Here is a 17,841-nt window from a genome sequence, read left to right as displayed (position 1 = left end):
CTGTGACATATAGTGATAATTTATCATGATAACTGTGATTACTGGCATATTGTTCAGCCCTACCTTACTCGTGTAAATATAAAGGAATACACCTTTCAATATTGTTTAGCAAATGTATCATGTTTGATATCCGCAACTCATTGTCTTTAAGCTTAAGGTATGAGGTGAAATATGTTATGACATGATTGGGCTGGTAACATTAGCTGACTGTCAGTGTTTGTTTGTCTTACAGACTATAGATTGACTGCCTTTCTCTGTTAAATTACAGTGGGGTAAATATGTATTAAACAAATCAACATTTTTTAAGTAAACACATGTCCAGTGCAGCTATTTTCATGAAATTTAGATCAGACATTGGTATTAACTCACTAGAACTACACAGCTAAATAATTTGTAGCATTCCCATCCATAAAATTTATGTGCAATAATATGCAATAACACAGGTAGTATTGAACTCTTACCTGTGCTAATTAGAATCAGCTAGTGATTTATTAGTAATCTGAGTTAGTGCATTTTGGTAGGTTGATACTTCCACCATTCGAAAAAGGGGTGCCCACCTCTGAGTGTAAAAAAATCAATTCTCACCAAACTCAAGAAACATCTCATGATGGGTAACACAAAGAGCTCTCCCAAGACCTTCCCAATAAGATTGAGCAGCACAGCAATGGCACTGGTTACTGAAGAATTTCTTAACTCTTAAACGGTCCTATAAGCACCATTGGGTCCAGTCTCCGCAAGTGGAAGGAACATCACTTGACCATCAACTGGCCATGCACAGGAGCCATGTTAAAGCTTGTTTGAAGTTTGCTACAGAAGATTTGGAGAAGCCTGTAGATTACTTGGAGAATGCTGTCTGACGAGACAGAAATTGATCTTTCTGGCAACAATATGACACAATGTTTGAAGGAGAAATGGCTCTGCGTATGACCCTAAAAATACCATCGCTACAGTGAAGTTCAGAGGTGGAAGCATCATGGTATGGGGCTGTTTCTCTTCTCATGGTACTGGTGGAACCAAACTTATGGAAAGGACGCTGAAAGGAGCCATGTACCGGAAAACTCTTGAGAAGAATCTTGCCATCCAACATGACAATGACAACAATTCAAGGACAACAATTCAAAATATACTACAAAGGAGACTCTCCTGGGGATTCTGTAGGAAAAAAAAAGTTGGAATGGTCCACTCAAACACTAGGCTTAGAAATGATGGGGAAAATTATGTATGTAACTGAAGATCAAGATTCATCGGGAGGCCCCTCCCCTCACAGTCCCACAATGGGAGACATTAGTTTGGTCATATAGTGAGTATCTTGCAGCTGTCACTGCCAAAATTGTTTCTCCACCAAGTATTAAATAAACTTCAGTTAGCCTGTTCAATATTTTTTTCCTGTGTCATTCCACTTTATTGCCGTTCGACTTTATTTTTAATCCTCTTTATTCCATAACTGTTCTAATGGATTGGAGTGTTATGTTTAGCTGTGTGGTTTCATTGAGTTAATATAAATATCTGGTCTAAATTTCATGTGACTAGCTGTGTTGGAAATATACTAAATCTAAAAAATGCTGATGGGTTGAACACTTATTTCCCTCACTGTATCACATGCTATGGTTTTTAGTGGTTTCATTCTGGGTTTAATTTAATGCAGCTGCGGGAAAATGCTGAGTACTGTGCTGTAACTCTTAGGAAAGCAGGGCAGTGCTGAAGGTCAGTGAACTATGACAACATTATCGATTCAACCAGTGTGTGCATAACGTTAAGAAAATGAGGCGGGTCTTCACTTGCTAAGAAGCAGAGGTGGTTATGCATTGATAAGATAAAATGCAGAAGCGATCCACACCCGACACCCCCCCCCTCAAAAAGAACAATGAGCCAGTCAAATGCAAGCGCATACCTAGATGCTAGTTGCCAGTAAGAGACACCTAAATAGGCCTGTTTAGGGTGTGGTAATCTGATAACAGGATCTGCAGTATGGTAGATGAGCTGACGAGACAAGACAGAGGCTTTGATTTCACATATGGATAGGATTATGCAGGAATCCAACAAATCCTCAAACTCCTAAGTTTCATATATTGTCATATATTGTAATCATTTTCTTGTGTGTGCAATAACTTGAGTAAAAATCCACAGAAAGATTCTTCAGACGGTTTTAAGATCTGCCTGGCCCAGACAACTGATGCATTTTCCTGTTTAGCAGGTTATTCTAGTTGTGTAGCAAGAAGAGCACTGAGAACGAACAATGGAGAAGGACAGTGATTACAGTAAGTCTGAACTGTGGAAATCAGTGATTAGATTAAACTACTGTTATGACTCACTAAGACTATGCAAAACTAGATTGGTGAGAATCTTTGTATTTACAAATACATTTCCAAAAAACAGTTGGGACAGCACATAAAATGAAAAATGCAGAATTTATTCATCACTGCTTTCTGTTTTTATCAATGTTTCACACACTGTCCCAACTGTTTTGGAAATGAGGTTGTATGTGATTTAGATTTTGATCATTGGTCATCTAGGTCATAGACAGTAGTTTATAATATTTGGAGAGACATTATGTGGTATGTAGAGGAGATATTCATAATGATGACTATTACAATAGAGTGCAGCTGGAATCATTTATCCCTGACCTGCTAGAATTATAAAAGTGATGAAGAGCCTAAACACTGAAACGTTAGACCATGTAAGGCCTGTTTTTTTGTTGTCTCAAACACTCTTTTTTGCAGAGTATAATCCTGCTACACGAACAGGTGGTTCACAGTCATCTGGAGTAAACATCCAAATGCATGTGGGATCAGGTGCTACAGTGTTCGTGCCTTGTCTGTCAAATGTGAAGGCAAAGGACATAACATTCTCACAAAATAATGCTGGTAAGTACAAATATTTTAGGTTTAAACTAAAGGCTTTAAGTAGACATTGTTGGTGATATAAAAGTAGTGTGTTAATATTACTATTATGATGATGATTATTATTATTATTTTGCAATGTTTTGGAAAAGTGCATATTACTTGAGGGGAAAACTGTATGAATGAATTGTAAATCATTGCTTTTATAAACCTCTTTGTAGGTGCAAGCTATTCTGGAAGTGAGATAGGTATGTTAATTTGGAATTTCAATTACTAAGAATTTTAGATTTGATCTTTTTATTACTTTAACAACTATTGTTAATTATTTCACAGATTTTTGACATAAAATGCATAATTAATTCAAGATCAAAGTCTGTTTTACAATAGTTGTAAAATAGCTTTGGCCAAAAGTTTACTTTCTTACAATCTAATTATGGCCTATTTACTACTATTTTACAATTCAATATTTAAATTTGCTGTATGTACATTGTTGATATCACATTTCACATCAAAACAGTAAGACTCAGTTCACATCTTAATGATAGAATGGGCAGCAAATAAAAAAAAATTGGTGTGATTCCCCATTAAAATAAACCATACTAAAAATGAATATAATCTGTTGTAAAAAATAATGCTATAAAATACATTGCTCACTGCCCTGCACGTTTTGAATCTGACCTTGTTTGGGTTTGTCATTGCCAGATATAACCTCTGTGATCGCAGAATACAAGACGTCACTGGTGGCTGAGCATGAGCGCATTAGGGAATATACCTCTCGTCCTGGTGAACATGTGCTGCTTGCAGATCGCTATGTGGATCCACTCATCATTCAGAGACATAGAAAGAAAAAAGAGAAAGAAAAAGAGATTCGCTCCAGAGGAGAAGATTTCCACCATGCCAGAACCCACCATACAGACCACCATATTACTGTTGACAAGCTGTTCAGTCAAGAGGACAGCCCAAACAGCGTGCGTCCAAAAGCTGTTATTCTCCAAGGCAACTCTGGAAATGGAAAGTCTTTCACAGCACAAAAGATCCTTTACGACTGGGCGAATGGAAATCTCTTTGCAGGAATCTTTGATATAGTCTTTCACCTGAGATGCTCAGATCTCAATGATATTGCTCGAGACGTAAATCTGGTGGAGCTTCTGAACTGCAGTGAGGAAATGGCTCAGATCTTAAAGAAAACACCAGAGAGAGTACTTTTCTTGCTTGATGGGTTCGATGAACTCAGACTTTCACTGCCTAAAAAACCATTGCCCGTCAAAGCAGACATCAAAGCTGAGCCTGGTGCTGTTCTAAGCTCCCTTCTGAGGGGATTCATATTGAAAGAGTCCTTCCTGCTGGTCACCACAAGGTCAATAGCAGCAGAAAAACTGGGAAAACTACTCAAGTTTCCACAGCGCTTCACTGAGATCATGGGCTTCTCTGAGAACGGGATACAACAGTACTTTCAGAAGTTCTTTGAGCATGATGAGCGTTCCAGACAAGTGTATGAGGAAGTTAAGGCAAATGGAACACTTTACTCAGTCTGTTCCAGTCCAGTCATGTGCTGGCTTGTCTGCAGTGTCTTTAAGGAAAAGAGCAAAACAAGTAAGAAGATGACACGTGGATTCAGAGGTACCACCTCCATATTCATTGATTTTGTGTTTATTCTGCTGGAGCATCATTGCCAAGGCTTAACTGAATCTCAACAGCATGACCTGCTGAAGGACCTTGGCCAACTAGCGCACGAAGGAATTCTTGAAGGCCGAGTTCTGTTCCAGAGAAACAAAGTGCCAGAGACGATTCTAAATGTCTTGGATTCGACCAACATTCCCTTCCTCTGCACCTTTCACTGCAAAGACAGAATAAATATGAAGGAAATGTTTTCCTTTATGCATCTCAGCTTTCAGGAGTTCTTTGCTGCGCTCTTGTACACTTTCCTTGATGAAACAGAGGCCAAGACAGAAATAGAAAAGCTGCTTTCCTTTTCAGGTAGGAACAGTTATCATGTCTTACCTATTATCCAGTGCCTTTTTGGTCTCTCCAACCAAGCAGTGAGCAACTTACTTACGAAGAAACATCAACAAGCACTCTCTCATGCCACATGTGCCCAGCTGCAAGAATGGCTCTACAACTTTCTACAAATCCATTACTTGGATGCACATTTATGCAGTTTTGCTCTTCAGTGCTTGTATGAGTGCAATAACAACCAGGTTGTGCAAAATGCTATGGAGATTTGGGAAGCAGCAAAGTCTGGCATTGAAATTAAGTTAAGTTCTTCAAATACAACGGATTACCATGCAGCAGCGTACTGTCTGCAATTCTGTAGATGCATCAGAACCCTGGACCTGCAAGGAAGTACAACAGAGAATCTAATAATGCTAGAAAAGGCGCTGAGCAAGTGTGATAAACTACAGTTAGTATTATCATCAATATATTTCATAGTCAACACAAATTCATTGTTCAGCAACATTACCCAGCAGCTGTGTTTAAAGGAGTTATATACTATATTAGTATAGTTTGTTAGTTTATCCTCTTGATCTGCACAGGCCCATCCACTGACTGCCAGAACCAAATGAGAACAAGAACCAAAACTCTGCTTTGACTCTACAATGATTCGTTCACATTATGTGGTCACACAGCATACCACTTGAAAGTATTACAACTCAGCTTTCATCCTCTGGACACCATTTTATGCCAACTATTTTGGTGTAAATGTTTAATTTTGTTTCATAAGGCATGCTTTTCTTAGTAAAAGAATCCATGTAGGTTCCTACCTCTAAATGCCCAAAGCAGGGAAACACAGTTGACCCTCCACTCAGACCATGGTGGATGTCTTGACAGAGACTTAGCAAACATAATCCAAAAACATTTTTAGTCCCAAAATGTGCTTGTGTTGTTGAATGTGTTAAAGAGTCTGACATGACTGGACTCTGCAGACTCATGCATTGTCTTTAAAACTACCTCCTGTTGTCCCCTGGACATGATAACCTGCCATCTCCTTTCCCTCATTGCCAGCTCCATGCAGATCTTCTTTGAGACATTATCCACTAGCTGCAGTGTCTCAAACTTGTTCCAAAGCCCTTTTTAATGGGGACAGGGCTGCCACCTCCTCTCAGTGCAGGTCTGAGCCCTGCCTCTGTTGTTCAGCCCACCCATCACTGTCCAATACCAGTGCTACACAGCTCTGTATGGTCACACTGCAAGCCACCTCATCCTGCTTGTCTACCCCCTGAGACAGATTCTATTCTTTAGCTTCTCTGTGCTCACAGTACTCGCATGCTGCTCACTACATGGGTGCCAGGAAAGGGCATCAGCATTACTGCGCTACTTGCCTGCACAGTTGGTTATGGTGAATTTGTACATCTCTAGCTCCTCCAGCCACTTGCCCTTCTGGTTCTCTGAAGGTCATCAGCTACTGCAGGGAGGCATGCTTGAAGTGAAGGATCAGCCTTACAGGTAGTATTTGAAGTGCCTGATAGCTGAGACATTCTTTCTCCGTCAGGCCTTTTCTGCGAAAATACTGCCCTCACCCACCTCTCTGCTGGTATTAATATCCAGAACATAGCGTGAGTCAGGGCAGGCGCCACACCCCCAAAAGTGGTGGGGTGAAACATATTGTTTCAAAAAAAGTGGCGAAATGCAATTACACCACTGACCAAAATTCCCTGTCTTTATAAACCTTGAGAGGTGGGTAGTAACTAGTTACATTTACTCAAGAACATATACTTAAGTAAAATATTGATGGATTACCTCTCCTGAGTATTCTCAAATCCTTCTACTCAAGTATATTAGTGAGTAAAGGAATCTTTTTACTCAGTTACATTCTAGTGATTTTAGCCATTTTACTCAGTTATATTTTCATATTTAGTTACTGTAGCACGGCATGTGCTACCCCGGGCTCAAGGAGGATGCTGGAGGCAGGATTCAGGGTTGCAGCAGCCATTTCTTTAATTCAAACCAAACAAACAATACAAAACCCCAAAACCTAGGCTGGCCACTTTTCAGTGGCTTCAGTCAGCTAGACTTTTCAGTCCTTCTCCTAAATAAGGAGCTTTCTAGCTCCTCAGTCTCTTGCTGCTGCTTGTCCCTCTCTCTCTCTGTTCCCTCTCAGCTCTTTTAAAAGGAGCACCTGAGCCGAGAGGGAACGAGAGCTCGCCGCTCCGCCTCCCTGTCACCGCCCCCAGCCTGCAGCTCAGCAACCCGGGTCGAACGTGAGGTGTAGTGAAGCGGCCTCGCTGCGTAACAGGGGGCGGGGCCCAGGCAGAGGGGCTCGGGACCCGCTCCTTGCCCTGGTGCCTCTCGTTGCCGGCACCATCGTCGTCTTCCTCCTCCCGCCGTCACTCGGGGGAGCCTGGGCTTTGCGCTCACCCGCAACCCCCCTCCCCCACAATTGCGGCTCTCTCCCTGCCGTCCTGGCCGAGGTTCGTCGCCGCTGGGTGTTCGGGCCCCATCTTCCTGCCAGCTCTCGCGGCCGTCATTGTCAGGGCCCGGGGGGCGGGCGTATGCCACATACCCCCACCACCCAACTCAGGCCGGGAACCCAGGACTCGCTCCTTGCCCTGGTGCCTCTTGTTGCCGGCACCTTCGTCGTCTTCCTCCTCCTCCCGCCAATATTTGTACAGCTTTGTGATTGGTTACATCTCTGACTTTGGAGCTTTGTAATTTAGACTAAAAAAATGGGCTACTCACATATGACATGCAGTACCAATCCCCACACCACATTTGTGATGCCTGAGGAATGTCAGTTCTTTGTTCAGAAATCTGCACTTCCTGAGATGTTATTTCAAACCTGCTGCCCTGATTTTTTTTTCCAGTACTTTGGGCAAAGCTGTTAAAGCAGAATTCGAAAGAGCTTCTGTTCACCAGTATCTTGTACACTTTGATGTCCTTGATGAAACAGAGGCCAAGACAGAAATAGAAAAGCTACTCTTCTGCAGGGCTGGGGGTAATGGACCATCCCCTGGTCACCTGTGCTGCTCTTTTTCTCTGTCTTCGGGAGGGTGAACTCTTCCCTCGGCCCAGTTCTTTGCAGCGTCTTTTCATCATCTGTCGGCCTCGCCTCCCTCTGAGCCCTCCTGGCATTCCCTAACTGGTGGCCATGCCAGATCCTTGCACTAGGCATCTGGTGGCTTCATCACCACCACGCAGCCATCTCTGTGTGGTACTCTCTAGGTCTAATTGGCACCCATGGCTTCTCAAAAAGTCCAGGCCTAGAATGCATGCCTTGCACTTCAGCTATCCAGACTAAGTGGCACATATTCTTGCACCCGAATGTGAGCATCAGCCATCCTCTCCCCCTCATCATTACTAGCTCACTGATCACTGTGCGGAGATGAACTGCCATGACTTGCATCTTGAACCCTGCACCTACCACTTCTGGCTGGGCCACTGTGACCATTGACCCCATGTCCACCAGAGCAGTACATGGAACCCCTTCAATGTTGTTGGAAACATGGCAAGGGTTTGATATGGATGTTCACTCTGCCATAGTCACTGCTTGTTTGCTGCCTGTACTGTTCTTTTGGGCTAGGGCTGCATACATCTAGGACATGGAGAATGTGGATATAGGGGTCTGCAATGTTCTTACTGTGACCCCGGCATATTTCCAGCTAGCTTCACCTCCAACAGACAAGCCCTAGCCAGATGTCCCAGCCAGCTGCACGTCCAGCACTGGCGGCCCTGTACCACTATCTGTGTGGCTGTGGGTATGGCCAAACTTTGGATCAGTTCTGTCAGCTTGGCTTGTCAAGATGGAAACTTTTTTTTTCTTCTGAGACCATTTGTAGTGTTCACCACTATTAGAAGACCCAAGTTGTGGTGTTTTATTTTCAGCTGTTACTGGCCACAGCTGCAAAAGTCCCTTAGAAAATGAACCCAGTTCTGTACAACACCTCCCAAAATCAAAATACAAAAATACTTCTTAAAGATGCTACGATATGATTGACAGCTCCTCTAGCCACTGAGAATTTGACTTGCTGGAGATTTAAAAACAGTTGTTTTTATTATAAAAGTAGGCCTTTATTATAAGAAATAATCGTAAATCATCTATGATGTTATATGATGTATAATAACATATCATTATTTATGCAATTTACACAATGATCTTTTGCAGTATTTTGTGCCATTGCCTTAAATTTTATTTTCAATAATTTCTAAAGTGTTAGCAGCCTAAAAACACTAAATCTCTAAATGTGTTTTTTCAAGACAAACAACTTTAATGAACTGAATCATTTCAACATTTGTCACTTTGTCTGTGTTTAATAAAAAAAGCAGTGCTGGTCAAGAGGATGATGAACTATATTAGTATAGAACAATTATGTAATTGTACTTTACATTGTACATTTACATTTTACAATAGTAGTGACATTTTAAAACTCTAAAAACACTCCATCATTCTGTCTTTTTTTCAGCTTAAGTTTCAGCCATGTGTCAGATAACGATGTTGATGCTCTGATCTCAGCTGTGGAAAAAGGAAAAGACCTTCGGCATCTGCGGTAATCATTTTTCCTATCAAGTTCAAGTTTCCTGTACTGTTCATGAGAATAAGCTTAAAAGTACATGACAAAACATACTTGGTTGAAACCAAAACCAATATTAAAGACACACTAGGATAAAAAACTGAAACAGGAAAATGAAAATGCTGACATTTTTAATTACATACATTTTTAGTTATTACATAAAATAAACTTATTAAATGATTATAGGCATAGCCTTCAGTATGTGTGAAAAATACTACAAACCCAATTACAAAAAAGTTGGGTTAGTATGTGAAATACTAATTAAACAGAAAACAGACTTGCAAATTTACTTTGACCTCTATTTGAACAAAAGTGTACAAATACAAGATGTGTGTACTACTTTTAAACTTCACTGTTTTTGTAAATAATTATGATTAAACTGATACCTGCAATGTTAGAAAAAAGTTGGGACAATCTAACACTAGAAACATTTGTTAAATGTTCAGATAATATTTTAAAGGAGGTGCTTAGGTATAAAAGGAGCACGTAGGAAAGGCCTAGTCCTTTATGGATGGGATGAGGCTAGGTGCTTTGCCAAAATACATCAGTATAAAATCCTGCAGTTTAAAATGTTTGCTCCTCAGTGAGTGTTTGTAGGGAATTTAGCATTCACCCTCTACAGTACCTAATGCCAAAAAAATCAGGGAATCTTGTAAAAAAAGAGGTGAAAGACAATTCAGATAACAGTTCAAAAGCCAGTGTCTGTCATGATATATGTGTGGGGTATTAGTGGGTAACCTGCACATCGGTGAAGGCACTATTAGTGCTGACCATATTTTTTAGCAATATGTTCTGCCTCTTAGACGATGTCTTTCTCAGGGCCGTCAGTGCTTATTTCAACATGAAAATGGGAAACCACATTCTGCATGTTACAACAGAATGGCTGCGTAATCACAGAGTGTGGGTGCTAGACTGGCTTTCCAGCAGTCCAGAACTTTCTCACTGAAAACGCAACAAATGAAGGACCCATACGGTTGCACAGCTGAAGAGTTCTATAACAGAAGAATGGTAAAAAAAATGTGCTTTCAGAATTGGATCTGTTTTTTGTCTTCAGTCTCCAAGTGTTTATTAAGGGATGTTAAAAGGAAAGATGATGTAACACAGTAGTAAACATGATCCTATCCCAGTTGTTTTTGATGAGCATATATTTACAAAAAGTTCATAAGGTAAAAGGTTAAATATTGTGTTTTTGTACCATGTGCCAATTTAATACAGGTCAAACAGAATTTACTAATCACTGCTTTCTGCATTTCACATACTGTCTTAACCTTTTTTGGAATTCGGTGTGTACGTCTTTGAGAGCAGAGAATGGTTGTTCATCTAAGGCAGTTATTTCCAGCCTTTTTTTCAGATTTTGCCCTTTGGCTGTGGTTTGTGATTTTTAAATATTTAATCATTGTTTTTTTTTCAGTTACAGTTTTCTGCCTTTTTCACTTTCAACAGAAAACAGAATTTTAATTATTTATTTTTTTCAACCATTGTTGGCTAAAAACACTTGGTGGCCGAAATTTTGCTACATCCCTAATTTTCTGTCCTGTTTCAACATTACTACAGTGTACAAAATGGTGATCTCTCTGACCAAAGTGTGAGGAGGATCATGAGCGCACTGCACAAACGCAGATCAGTGGGTAGTGTTCATCTGTCAGTGAAGACCATCAATTACACCAATGCTGAAATCTTCATGAACACTTTCAGAAGTAATGTGGTCTCAGAAAAACTCAGGTAAATGATAAAAATGCACACAGTCAAAAGTTTTACATTTACGTTCCCCCCCAAAAAATCACAGAGACATGAACACATGGATACCACATATCACTGCTGTCAGAACAAAACCTCGTATCTCCAAAATAGTAACTTTACAGGAGAAGGAAAAAACATACTTTACTTTTAATGTAAGTCAATGGAACCAGACTTTTTTCCAAGTCATCTTGGGACGTTTATTTTGATCCGTTCATCATGAAGTCCACATTCAATGGAAAGGGCAACAGGCATTTTCAAATTATTTCAAAAACTAAAAAATAACAAAAATGGTTTTGTTCTGACACCAGCAATATGATATCATATGGACACATATGATATAGTCATATGGACACATATGATATAGTCATATTTAATCAGAAAAAGCATGACGATTATGATTGATGGTTCCTTTTTTTTTTGTAATTTCACACCTTCTAGTTGCAATCTCTGATAATGTAATGCTACATATATGTTTCCTGTTTACTCAGTTTAAGTGTGGGTACAAAGTGCAGGAACAGTGAAGAGAACCTCTGCTCACATCTTGAACTGTCACATGAACTTGCATTTGCCAGGTGAAACTCATGGACGTTGCACTTTTAATATGATACATTTTAATAAAGCACAGTTAAACCGAGGTGTGCGGCATATTTACAATCTGTCTGGTACATTTTAGAAATACTATGTCAGTTCTTTGACCTTAATAAAATGTTTATATTGCATAGCAAAGGTAAAGGTTTAAAGGAAGCTCGCACTGAAAAGCTTTTCTGTGTTTTACATTTCGTTCTGCTTTGGGATTTCAGAATATCTGTTGAGCACAAAAAGCTGGATTCATATGATGTGCACATTGACTCTGGGAAACCCGGACAGACTTTCAAGTTCATTTGCTTCAGTGATGACTGCTCTGACATTTCAATAATGTCTGCCTGTGACTGGAGGAAGTTCCTTCAGATATCAAGTAATCTCAAAAAAATGTAAGAATATTTCATCTGCCTCCTCTAGTTTTATTGTTATTACGTTAAATGCTCCTTGCTAAATTACACAGTGAAACTCTACTTATCACAAAGATCAAAGACATCCCAAAGAACCCACCTTCTAAATGGCTTGATAGTGGATGAAATTAAACCGTATGTATGGAATAGACATTAATACCAGCTATAATCCTGTAACTGACAAACCAAATTATCCCAAAGCAAGCTCCTAATGCTTGCTAAAAATGCATAATGATATGTATATTGTAATATTAATTATGAATTGTTTTCAAAATGTTCAATGACGTTTGTTGTTCCATGTTTTCTAGAGAAAATCCTGAGTTCCATGAGAATGTAGACGCACTTGTGTCTTTCCTTCACTCCGTACATGATATACGAGAAGTGAAACTTCATGCTAAAAACTTGAGTCAGAAGTGCGCCGCAAAGATCCTTTCTTTCTGCCATGCCAGGCCTTTGCAAGACGAGAAGGATTTCCGTTGGTAATAGACAGTTCAAAACTACACAAACTACATACAATACATGTGTTTTAGAAGTTACTGTTGCTTATACTCTTGCCAGCCACACTTGTTATTTAGATCCAAACTTGTGAATAGTTGGAATAGGTTAATGATTGACACAACCTAAGAAAACATCAAACAGCACTGTGTTTTACGTAAACAAGGATTTAGGCTTTGTTGAATGAAGCTCAATCTAACATAACATAACATGGAGTAGCCAAGGCCAGTTAGTTACTCTCGAACCTTGGAATGAATTTTGGTGCAACTAGGTTAGAAAGAAAGATAATGGATGTGCAGAGGGGCATGCCCACCTGCCTAGTCTCTATGAGCAAGGGGTTATAGAATGTCCACTGTCAAAGTAAACACTCCCATTATGGGCACATGCTCTTAGCCACGTATGCCGCCAGTCCTCCCTCTGGACCACATCCTGTCCCCCAGGGCACAGGAGCAGAGAGACTGAGCACTGCGTCTCACTGCTTGCCGACACGAGTAGCAGCACTCCCCTGGCCGCTCTCCATCTTCTCCACCACCCATCGCTCCACAGATGCCAGCGAGGCTGCTACTTGTGTATGCTGGAGATCTGGTGTCTGGCCTTAACCAGTGAGCATCCGTGGGCCGGCCTTCCCTCACTGGTTCCGGCCTCCAGCCTTGCCGCTCCACCCAGGCCTTGCCGGCAGGTTCTTGTGGCCAGCCACCATCTAGGCATCTTCATGTTGCCCTCCAGGCTGGCTCTGCTGTAGAGCTTCTCTCAGCAACTTCTCACTGCCTGTTTTTTGTGCTGGTCCTCCTCCTTGACCTGGGCTCAGTTCACTATTCCTCTCCAGGGTGGAGGGAGCGATCCCACTTCTGACCAGTTTGGCATTTGTGCAGATTAAGAAGACTCAGGAAACATAGCAATTCAATTGGATGCCTTTTTATTGAACATAGCAGCAGGGGAGACCCGCTGGTCGATGCTACTGAACGCTGAGGATAGCAGGCGGCCACAAGCCTCTAAATGACTGTAGGCACTAACACTGCCTCACTACCCCCACACAGGAGCACAGAATACTACATTTGACACATTGCTGCACCAGTACCGTCCACAAGAACAACCCATTTACATTATTTAAGTCTCTTTTACTGCAAATCCAGCACGACTATGGCCAGTAGTGGGTCACTACAAAAACATGCAAAAACATGTCTTTTCAGGTGCATACAACAAAATACAGAATTGCTTGTGTCTATTTCTCAGGTATGATGTTAGGGAATGTTGATGTACCTCCTGAAATTTGTTCAGCGGCATCCCCTAGAAAATATTCATAGGTATATTGAATACATACATGAATGTAGTTAGGCTACCACTACCTCGAGAGTACATTTTTAGCCAAATATGCATATACAGTCATATGCAAAAGTTTGGCACCCCTGGTCAAATTACATGTTTTGTTTATTCTTTAAATATGAAATATTTAAAGAAAGTGTGAAATAAACACATCCCCTACAGAGAACACAGTTCTGCACAATTTAGTGGATAATTACTGTTTTAAGCATACTTTTTCCCCCCAAATAAATTGTGGACTAAAATTAAGAAAAATGCCATATTTAAGTTTGTTTCCTGTAGAGAATGGCTGTGGTTTCACATATTGCATGGGTAAGGCCTTTAGATTTAGCTGCTCTGTAGTACCCCTCCAAATGTTTCAACAAAACTATAGCACCGCTGTAAAAATACAACAAAAAACAAAACCAACAAACAAAGAACAACAACAACAACAAAAATCTAGTGAGGAAAGATAATAAGTAGTGGCTTTTTTGCTTTCCCCATATTTGTATATCCTGTTCTGCCTGGATAATGTATTTAAAAACACTACTGTAGTAATTTTATTAATTTCTATTTATGTACTATGTATGTATGAAACTGTGCAATTTTGAATCTATGTGCTCTTTTTTTCCTCATTGGCAGGTTTAAAGTGGACAGTCTCAAAGGCAAGGATGAAGAGGACATCTGGTCTCTGTCATTTGGCGATCATTTAGAGTGAGAAGATTTTTAACTTCTTTTTTTATTGTGTCTGAGGAAGAGGAGAAGTGAGGCAAAAAGGCGGACTGTACAGACTGCCACAAGAGCAAGCATATGAATAGTTTAACATAGGTTCTGTCTTGCACAACAATCTTAGCAGACATTTGAGGAAGGCTACAGCGATCCCTGCCGTATACCTCACTTTGCAGTTTCCCACTATTGTATACTGTTCAGCAACATTGAAAATAGCCAGACAAAAAGAGGTATTCTATAATCACCCATGAAAAGCGGCATCATTATGAAAGATGGGGTCTCTTTACAATGCACATGTAAAATCAGGGGCGCACTGGCAGCAAAAAGCAGCCTGGGAATTCACTGTCAATTGGCCCCAATGTGACACATCAAATGTGGATTGACACAACATATTTGACGATCAATGAGTCATTATTTGAAAAACACAATCTGTTAATTTGTATTTTTTGCATTGGGCTAATATGTAAAATGATGAAACTAATCTCCCAAGGTTTTCCTCCTCGTGTATGTGTGTACAAAAAGCAAAAACTCAAACTTGAATTAATGTAATGATAACCTGACACCTAATTTGTCGTAATAGCCTGCTATTATTATCAGACTTATTTAAAATAACTCATCACTGTTACCTGCAGAATACTTAAATAAATCTGTTATTTTAGCGCACTTTGTGGCATCAGCCTGCAAAGTCTTTTCTCCACCTTCTCTGCACCACCAGTGTTACATTAGATTCAGTTCTTCCTCAAATTTACGTTCCCCTTCAGAAATCAAGTGCCTAGTAGTGTAGAAATCAGCAGCAAACAACACTATGGAAAGTGTTCAAGAAAGGTGCAAATATTTGCTTTGTCCTCGATTTGACTATTAAATTGAGAATACGTTTTCACACATTTTGCTTTACATTGTTTTAATGCTGCGTGAATGCACCACCTGAGACCATGATTTATGAGGGGGAATTGATGCAGTCCTGCTAGAAATAGAAACCCAGAGAATAACGCTGGTGGAATTAATCCAAATGACCATGTACCCCATTTTTTGAACTCACTTCAGTACTTGTGATGGCTACTTGCTATGACAGATGACCTGCTGCTTAGACGACCTATTGGGGGGAAAAAAAAACCTGCAGATCTTTAATAACCTTGTGTTTGTGTACAAAAAGGTGTTGTTGCTTTACAAATGCATTATTCATTAATGCTGCTGCAAACAATTTGTAGATATGGTAATTAATGATCTTGATAAAACTAATTGAAATGTTTGTTGCTCTTTTTTGCCTTTCAGTAACATAGGGAATCTTTTTCGTCTGGGTTTAAAAGAACAAGCTTGCAGGTACGGAAAGAAGGGAAAGAACATGATCCTTTTATAAGATGTGTGGTTAATTGCAGCATTAGATGGAACAGGTTATAGCTGGGAGAGGCAAATTCATGCTGTAATTTTGTCATTGCTCAAATGGTATGCAAGACCGGACGTTCATATTGAAATAATATCAACATAAATCCTCCTCTTCTCTCGAGGAATGATGATAAATCCTGATTTGATGATTCTAATATACTTTGTGTTGAATTTAATGGTTTCAGTCCTTATACAACACGGGACGCGGAGTCCGCCCCACTACTTAGGGAAATCTCTCTTAGATTCCCAGTTTTGAAAAGGGGTTGTGTGGACTGGGAGGATCTTCTCGGAAGGCTCTGCCAGATGTTGAAATCACTGGAAAGGCAAGTGTGATGTGCTAAATGATCTTTATTGCACATTCTGATTTTCACTCATGTTTTAATGAAAGCTTCATCTGGAAAGTTCTTGTTTATTTAGAGTGTAAGAGTAAGTAATAATACATTTTTTAGAAGTAATGTTTTGTAGCAACTCTAACCGTGAGGGGAGGAAAGACGCCGGGGGCAGGGGTGAAGGCGGAGAGCTTCTTTTTATTATTATTGACACAACGCAAAACACGCGGCTAGCAGCCCACAAAAGTTTTACAACACGCTCGCTGGCCACTTTTCAGTGGCTTCAGTCCTCTGTCTCAGCTCAGCTCAGCTCTGCTCTCACACCTTCGCTGGTCTCCTTCTCTCTCCGGGCTCTGCCAGCTACTGAGAGAAGAGATGACAATAAGTAGGCTGGCAGAACCAAGGCACAGGTGAACAACATCAGCTACTTAGCCCACTGGTTCAGCCCGACCAGCCTCTCCGTCCCACATTCGACGCTCGGCCACGCCCCCTTCTCCACATACCCCCACCACCCGACGCAGGCCGGGCAGCCGTCTGGCCGACACCCCACTCCCCCCCGCCCGAGCGGGAGAGGAAGTCGGCCACCGCCATCTGAGCCTCCGGCCTGTGAACCACTTCAAACCTAAAGGGTTGCAGAGCTAGGTACCAACGAGTGATTCGGGAGTTGGAGTCCTTCATGCGGTGGAGCCACTGGAGAGGGGCGTGGTCGGAACAGAGGGTGAAAGAGCGCCCCAATAGGTAATAGCGGAGGGTGAGGACCGCCCACTTGATGGCCAAACATTCTTTCTCAATGGTGCTGTACTTAGTCTCCTGAGGCGATAATTTTCGACTAATGTACAGCACGGGGCGATCCTCCCCCTCCACTTCCTGGGACAAAACGGCCCCCAGCCCTCTGTCTGACGCGTCTGTCTGCAGAACAAAAGGGAGAGCAAAGTCAGGCGAATGCAACAGCGGGCCCCCACAGAGGGCTGCCTTAACCCGGGTCACCGCCTGTTGGCACTGCTCCGTCCACTGAACCGGATCTGGTGCTCCCTTTTTAGTGAGATCGGTCAGCGGGCTGGTGATGTCCGAATAATTAGGTATGAACCTATGATAATAGCCAGCCAGCCCCAGGAACCGTCTCACCTCCCTTTTGGTCTTGGGTCTCGGACAGGTCGCAATTGCCGCCGTCTTATCAATTTGGGGACGCACCTGTTCGTGACCCAAGTGGAAGCCCAGAAACCGTACTTCCACCCGTCCAATCGCACATTTCTTCAGGTTAGCCGTAAGCCCCGCCCGTCTCAGCGATCTCAGAACTGCCCTCAAATGTTGCACGGCATAAGCACAGTGGGGGCGGAGAATTCTATCCATGAGTCGCTGAAACGTGGCCGGTGCTCCGAATAACCCGAACGGGAGGGTGACGAATTGGTGTAACCCAAACGGAGTGGAGAAAGCCGTTTTTTCTCGGGATACTGGAGTCAAGAGGATCTGCCAGTATCCCTTGGTCAAATCCAGTGTTGAGTAAAAACAAGCAGCGCCTAACCGATCGAGC

The 17,841-nt window shown here is 41.4% G+C and overlaps 1 protein-coding gene across 1 annotated transcript; it reads left to right on the top strand.

Annotated features, from left to right (window-relative positions):
• The first annotated feature begins 2,236 nt into the window (after positions 1-2,236).
• LOC118801304 (NACHT, LRR and PYD domains-containing protein 1 homolog) lies at positions 2,237-14,587 on the top strand. The gene is made up of 5 exons (XM_036561556.1): positions 2,237-2,258; positions 3,543-4,817; positions 6,098-6,284; positions 13,117-13,308; positions 14,512-14,587. Exons 1-5 carry the CDS (start codon positions 2,237-2,239, stop codon positions 14,585-14,587), a joined length of 1,752 nt encoding a protein of 583 aa, XP_036417449.1.
• The last annotated feature ends 3,254 nt before the right edge of the window (positions 14,588-17,841 follow it).

Source organism: Colossoma macropomum, unplaced genomic scaffold, assembly GCF_904425465.1.
Source record: "Colossoma macropomum unplaced genomic scaffold, Colossoma_macropomum, whole genome shotgun sequence".
Classification (NCBI taxonomy): Eukaryota; Metazoa; Chordata; class Actinopteri; order Characiformes; family Serrasalmidae; genus Colossoma; species Colossoma macropomum.
This window is presented reverse-complemented; position numbering and strand designations above follow the sequence as displayed.

Excerpts from the sequence above, each read along its gene's own strand:
- LOC118801304 (XM_036561556.1), top strand. The coding sequence starts at position 2,237 with ATGGAGAAGGACAGTGATTACA. Across the intron at positions 2,259-3,542 it reads GGAGAAGGACAGTGATTACA|ATATAACCTCTGTGATCGCA; the intron begins GTAAGTCTGAAC and ends TGTCATTGCCAG. Across the intron at positions 4,818-6,097 it reads AAAGCTGCTTTCCTTTTCAG|TACTCGCATGCTGCTCACTA; the intron begins GTAGGAACAGTT and ends CTGTGCTCACAG.